The 6,586-nt window shown below is 35.3% G+C and overlaps 1 protein-coding gene across 1 annotated transcript in view; it reads left to right on the forward strand.

Annotated features, from left to right (window-relative positions):
• Nucleotides 1–4,900: 4,900 nt before the first annotated feature.
• LOC118740307 (transcription factor hamlet) overlaps nucleotides 4,901–6,586 on the forward strand; it is a gene marked incomplete at its 5' end in the record, with an annotated part of 76,457 nt that continues 74,771 nt past the window's right edge. The window contains 2 exons of the mRNA XM_036471791.1: nucleotides 4,901–5,038; nucleotides 5,155–5,326. Of these exons, the coding sequence (XP_036327684.1) occupies nucleotides 4,901–5,038; nucleotides 5,155–5,326 (310 nt within the window). The remainder of the gene's footprint in view (nucleotides 5,039–5,154; nucleotides 5,327–6,586) is intronic.

Consider the following 6,586-nt stretch of genomic DNA (forward strand, 5'->3'; position numbering starts at 1 on the left):
CAGGAAAAAAGTTGTTTCACACGCGCACGTTTATATGCCCGCAGTGGAAATTTTAAATTGCAAAAATACTCAAGTAAAATGTGAAAAACTCGGGAGCACAACAAAGCACGTCCTACTCGCACAAGAACATTTGTATATTTGTCCCTTCTTTTTATACAATTAAGGAGCGGCTGAATGGTTTAGCGATGTTAGCAGTACATAATGATGTGCCGATTACAACACAAGGAGTAATTGAAAAAATATGTGTTAAACAACGAAGATTAGAAATCGCTTTATAAGTAATAAAATTGTGTAGACTTGTACATAAATAAATGTAAATAGATACGCGTAAATATATAAATATGCAGATATATTCAATGTGCAAAAACTGAAGTGTATACAAAACAAAACTGGAGTACACACTAATTAATTAAAATGGTGTAGTAATTTAATTTTTTAAGTTTAAATAAAGCATAAATTCCCCATGGAATAACCAAGTAGACAAAAAATATATAACGGTAAAAAGGGCACATACATAATAACATATATGAAAGAATGCCCACAGGCAACGCCTCTATCCATTGTGTATCACATCTTTAAGTTATCGATGGAAATTTTTTTAAATTTCTCTAAATAAATGGGCTTAATATTTCTATATATAAGGTGGTCAAGACTGTTCCAAAGATAACTTGGTGTTAAATAACGGGCTTTTGCAAAACGTATAATTTTATTGCGGATTCCGGTAGCATACCTATCTAGATATAATACTTGTACGACAAGTACAATTGCCACGCCCATTTCTAGGGGTTTGTCCCCTTTCAGAAAAATCTTGCCGCACAAATATTATACCTGGATAGGTATTCTACCGGAATCTGCAATAAAATTTAAACTCTTGCAAAAATCCGATGTTTAACACCTTGCTAAATATATCTCATCATGTGTTTTTGAACACAAATTACAAAAAATTGTCGACTCTCACAAAAACAGCATCTCGTCGTAAAAAAAAAAAATATTTTAAAAATACTTCTTCAAAATGCCCAATTTTTTCAAACATGTTTTTTATAGAGAACTAGCCAATGCCCGCTTACTTTGCGGCGCCTAATAAGAACTTTTGCGTTGGCCTATGCAAAAGAGCGTTTAAAAGCAAAAATAGTCTGTAAAGTCAAAATTTTTGGTTTAAGTTAAAACTACTAAGGGGCAGTATCCTCCTTACACATAGGCCAATAATAGTAACGCGGTGATACCATTGGAATACCAATCCCTTTCGGTGTCATGAGGTTTATCGATGGTCTTATTTCCACCTGTGAAATCTCTGCCAAGCATGCGTAATCTTTTTCTATGATCTTGCAACTACAACACTGCTGCAGCGTCATCCATTGTGTCCCTTTTCTGCAAAACCTTTGCTTGGCAAGAAATGAATACGCATTATGAATTCCAATCAGATTTTATAAAAAAGACGGATTTTCTAAATACCTAAACTCCAGCGGTTCCATTTTTAGCAAAGGAATTTTTCATCATACAGGTATAAGTAACTCTACTCCAGCGCCACCAGCGTGTTTTCTAGTAGCCTATAGGAGGACCATATATGCAAGGCATAACCTCCGAAAATTTGACTGGGCTCTATTGAGTGGATTTTGAGTTTAGTCCGCAAAACAGAAATGGCTATCATTTTATGTATGTAATATGTTTCAAATGAAAAAAAAGCATCATGAAAGTAATACTTAAATGTTTCGAATTTGTATTAAAAAAATTGGTTTATAAATAACTCGACTCCAGCACCACCTAGCGGGTCCGTTTTTCGCAAGTGCTTTTTCCATCATGCAGGTAGCTTACGAAATCGGTTCATAAATACAACTTTTATAAATTACCCGCCTCCCGCTCCGTTTTTGGTAAACGTATTTTCCACCATGCTAGAACTATATATTTTGAATTTGAAAGAAATCGGTTCATAAATACGATTTTTATAAATAACTCGACTCCAGCGTCACTTAGCGGGTCCATTTTTCGCATGCGCATCTTCCATCTTGGAGGTAGCACACGAACGAAATCGGTTGATAAATACGACTTTTATAAATAACTCGACACCAGCGCCATCTAGTGAGTTTTCTGATAGCCTATAATGGGCCTTGTATGCAAGGTATAATCTCTGAAAATTTTACTGAAATCTATCAGGAGTTTTTGAGTCAACTCCGAACAACGAAAACGGCTATTATTTTATACATATAGATTAAACAAGGAATACGATGGTATAATTTTAAATCCCTAATTTACTGGTCTTCACTATGCAAATCATCTTCAAAAAGTTGAGCTGTTAATAACTAAGTTAGCTTTAGAAAAATCTTGACCACCTTTTATTTAGAAATGTTAAGTCCGTTTCTTTAGCTTTAAAACAACGTTAAGATGAATTCTCTACGATGCGCAGAACCCGATATATAACGATTTGTAGTACTTCATGATTAGTCAGAATCACGAAAAAATTAAAACTTTGACAGATCATATCTCCGAAAAAAACAAATAAAAAAAATATTCCTCGAACACGCCCTGCAGGGAAACCGCGGACTAGTGAATCAAATTTCTAGTTCCGTACTAGGTAGTTATACCCAAAAAGGAACTAGTACTTTTAAGAAACTAATTTTTTCAGTTTTTTTCACTACAAATCTATATCCAAAGTGACGAATTTAGAAATGGTTCGGAACTATAGAAAAAGGGATGCAGAACGCACTAGATCCTATTTGTCGAATTTAGAACTATTTCGGAACTATCGAATAAGGGATGCAGCGGGGGGCTTGTTTACTTTACATAGATATGTGTTCGGCGGCTTTTTCGTTCAAATACGCTTCTATTCTGTGCTTCGCAGATGCTATTTCATAGTTTGGTAATACAAAACAGAGCTTTGTGTTAACATATTAACATCTTGGGGCCATCTGGAATCTAACCAATAACAGCGAGCACCTCTGCAAAGTCAGCTACAGCAAGGTATGTAAACGTACATTTCTTACAATCATTCAAACAAATTTAATTTCAAATTGAAAAAACGTTTCTTTGAAAATAATGTAAAATCGCACACGGAAGAACCGAAAAGATTGAAAAATCATGATACTTTTTTCTTTCGTCTGTCGATTTTAGAACTGGTTCGGAACTATAGAATTTATGACTAGTTCGGAAAAGGAATGCAGCGGGGGGCAATTGACACTTCCTAGGGCATCGCCATGTTAAATTCGCCAGTTGCTTGCATGCAAAAGAGATTTATCGCGAACCAGTACTGGGTCTAAATGTACCAGAACTAGAGATTTTCCCGACAGGGCGGATTAGCTTATTTCGTGTATAGAACCCATAAAAAAAAATTGAAGCCAATCGGAAGTGTGACACCAAATTTGGTGTCCGATATGAAAAGGAATGTCTCATATCTGAAATTTACCGCTATACGGAAAGCGGGTGTAATTTTAATCTGATTTGAATAATTTTGAAATGGTTTTCTGTACCGAGGTAATTAAGAGCACCCAGTTTAGTAGAAATTAATACATAAATACGTTATCGAGATGCACATTTGTGGTCAAAAGTGGGCGGCGCCACTCCCATTATCCATAAATTTATAATAATTTAGTTTCATGCTAAGTGGTTATCGCAATCATCGATTTTAAGTGAATTAGCTTCAGAGCAGTTGCTGATTTATCGCAGTTTTTGTGTTCCTGTAAATTACCGTTATATGGCAGGTGGGCGTGATTATTTCCCGATTTCAAAGATTTTCAAAAAAGTTCTTAGTTAGATACTAGGCAAGGCTCGTACCGAGTTTGGTAACGATTGGTGAAGCAGCTACTGAGATGAGATTCATAAGTGGGCGCGGCACGCCCTTTTTCCAAAACTTTATATTAGTATAATTTTTTACCACAATTTTTTCAACTATTTGCATCTAATATTTATTGAAATACGGTAGTTCTTGCATTTTTTCGAAAGTACCGTTATATAGGAAGTGGGCGTGGTTATTGCCCGATTTCAAAGATTTTCAACAGATCTTTTAGCCAGACGCTAGCAAGGAATTTGGTAACAATTGGTGAACCGGCTACTAAGATACAGCATTTCATCATAAGTGGGCGGGGTCACGCCCATTTTCCAAAAATTTCATAATGGTATTATTTTTTACCAAAATTCTACTCCACATACTAATTTTCAACGATTTGGATCCAATAGTTCTTGCATTTTTCGAAAGTACCGTTATATGGGGAATGGGCGTGTTTATAGTCTGATTTCGCCCATTTTCAATACCAACACGGACGGACGGACGGACAGACAGACATGGCTTAATCGACTTCTCTATTCATTCTGAGCATTTATGTATACATTTGTCTATATCTATCTCGATTCGTTTTGCCTGTTACAAACAACCGTTATGTGAACAAAGTTAATATATCCTTGTGCACAATTGCGCTCGGATATAATTATATTGCGATATGTACTAAATTTCGAATGAATGAATAGAGAATTCCTATGGCTAGGTGCATACATAGATATGTATGTAATATGTATATTCGAGAAGTACTATGTAAATTTTACAAGCTTTTATTATGTTTCACATGTGTTTAATCAAATCTTGAAATCAATTTTTAACCAACTTTCCGATGAGATAGAGACTTCTAACTTCAAGCCGATGACACTGCAAGTTTTAAAAATGAATTAAGCCGGTAGATGGCGCAGGAGTCGAGATATTTGGAAGACCTGTGCTTACGGTCCAATTTGTTTCAAATTTAGAACGATTATACTTAAATGGAAAAAAGTAACCGCACAACAAATTTAGCCGGTGCGAGGGTAGATTTTTTTTATTAACCACTAATAAAAGCTTGACTTAAAAACAAATTGTTTTAAATTTCCTTTTTTATTTTGTACTTAGCTTTATTTCACAAAAAAAAATGTATTAAAATTTTGCTTTCACCAGGTGATTGTTCGCCCACACTTCCGCGGCTGGCTGGAACCTTCGCATGATGTGAAGACATGGCTGCGCAAAATACGCGCAGTCGACGGAGATGGAGAGGCTAATCTAAAGAATTTCCTTTTGGCAGGATATGTGAGTGAAATATTCTTTTGGCAATCAACAGGAATAATTTTTAATTACTTCATAAATGTAGTTAACAATTAATTTATACTCTTAAAATCTTAATTAAGTTACTTTTACCCACACAGCTTTGGTATGAAACAAATCGTGATATAAATGCCGGCGAAGAAATAACCATCGATGGCCGGCCGCGTACACCAATACACCTCAGCGATGGCTTTGTCAATGGAGCGGATGCGGGCGCGTTATGTGCCACGAGTGGATCACTGCATGGGGATGATAAGAGCGAGCGTGATAATGGTGAGTGGAAAATATAATAATTTCAGTACGCATAGAATTCTAGGGAACTTAGTACACGTAGGAATGAGCGTGAGAAATCTGTTAAAAGTGGAAAACAGTGTGCGATTCGCCAAGCTATTCAATTGAACAACATTTAATATTCGACATTTGTACATTTATCTTGCGTTATGTAAATTAGGGCGGGGCAATTTTTTCGACTATAGGCGTATAGCATAGAAGGATTCTACGTGTAATTCTAACCAGATTTTCCGAAGAAACCATGGGTCTAAAATCAATTTGGAGCTTGCCGATTTGCGAAAATAGGTTTATTTTACTTATAATTTTGCTGTAGTGCCGTAAAGAATATCTTAAATTTTGTATAAAAGCATGCTTTAACACCGTGCGACGGTAAATTGTGCACACAAAAAAATGAATATATTCGCGAAACTATGGGTAACTTATAGTAAAACTGCGTACTTAGTTTTTCTCTCTGGCGCCAGGATCATTATTTAAAAAAATTATTGGACAAATTCAGTTCAATGTAAGATAACAATAAAGGTATCATATAAAAGAAAAAATTCTGTAGAATTATAACAGAATAAATTTTTTGGTGCATAAGGACGAATGGGTACGGAAAATGTCCTTTACAAATTTTTTCCTTAAATATCCTTGAAAATTTGGAATATGTGTTTTCTAATTATTGTTTGAGGACTAATATATGCACGACCTCATCATCGAATTTCCTCCTGCAAACTTTATTAGCTTAAAAAGATAAAATTAAAAGAGCATTTTCAATACACTGATTTTTTTAAATAATGGGTACGTTCAGAAGGCGCAGCAGTTGAGCGCAACCGTTGCTAAAAAAATCGGTGATCGTAATGCGTCTTCTGAACGGTTTGATGCATTCGCTGTCAAATTCAACAACACACATGTTGTCTCACATGATCAGAAAAATATTACGATCATTTAACACGCAAACGTTCAGAAGGTGCAATCGCAACAGTTACTGAGCTGTTGCGCCTTCTGAACGTGCCCGATTTTTTGAATTAATCATATCTTTAAAATTTCAAAGTCCTTTGAAAAAAAAATCCTGACGTCGAAGTGGAAAACTAAAAACCCAGTTTTACTATCTTTGGTCCATAGTTTCGTGAATATATTGATTATTTGGAGTGTTTTAATTTTTTTGTTTTAGTCGCACTGTGTAAGAGGTTTATGGACTTATATTTTTCCTAAAACATCCGCCAAAGGGCACAACTGCATCACAAAAAAAGTTGCGGTTTT

Source organism: Rhagoletis pomonella, unplaced genomic scaffold (genome assembly GCF_013731165.1).
Source record: "Rhagoletis pomonella isolate Grant_MI unplaced genomic scaffold, Rhpom_1.0 Rhpom_scaffold_00006, whole genome shotgun sequence".
Lineage (NCBI taxonomy): Eukaryota > Metazoa > Arthropoda > Insecta > Diptera > Tephritidae > Rhagoletis > Rhagoletis pomonella.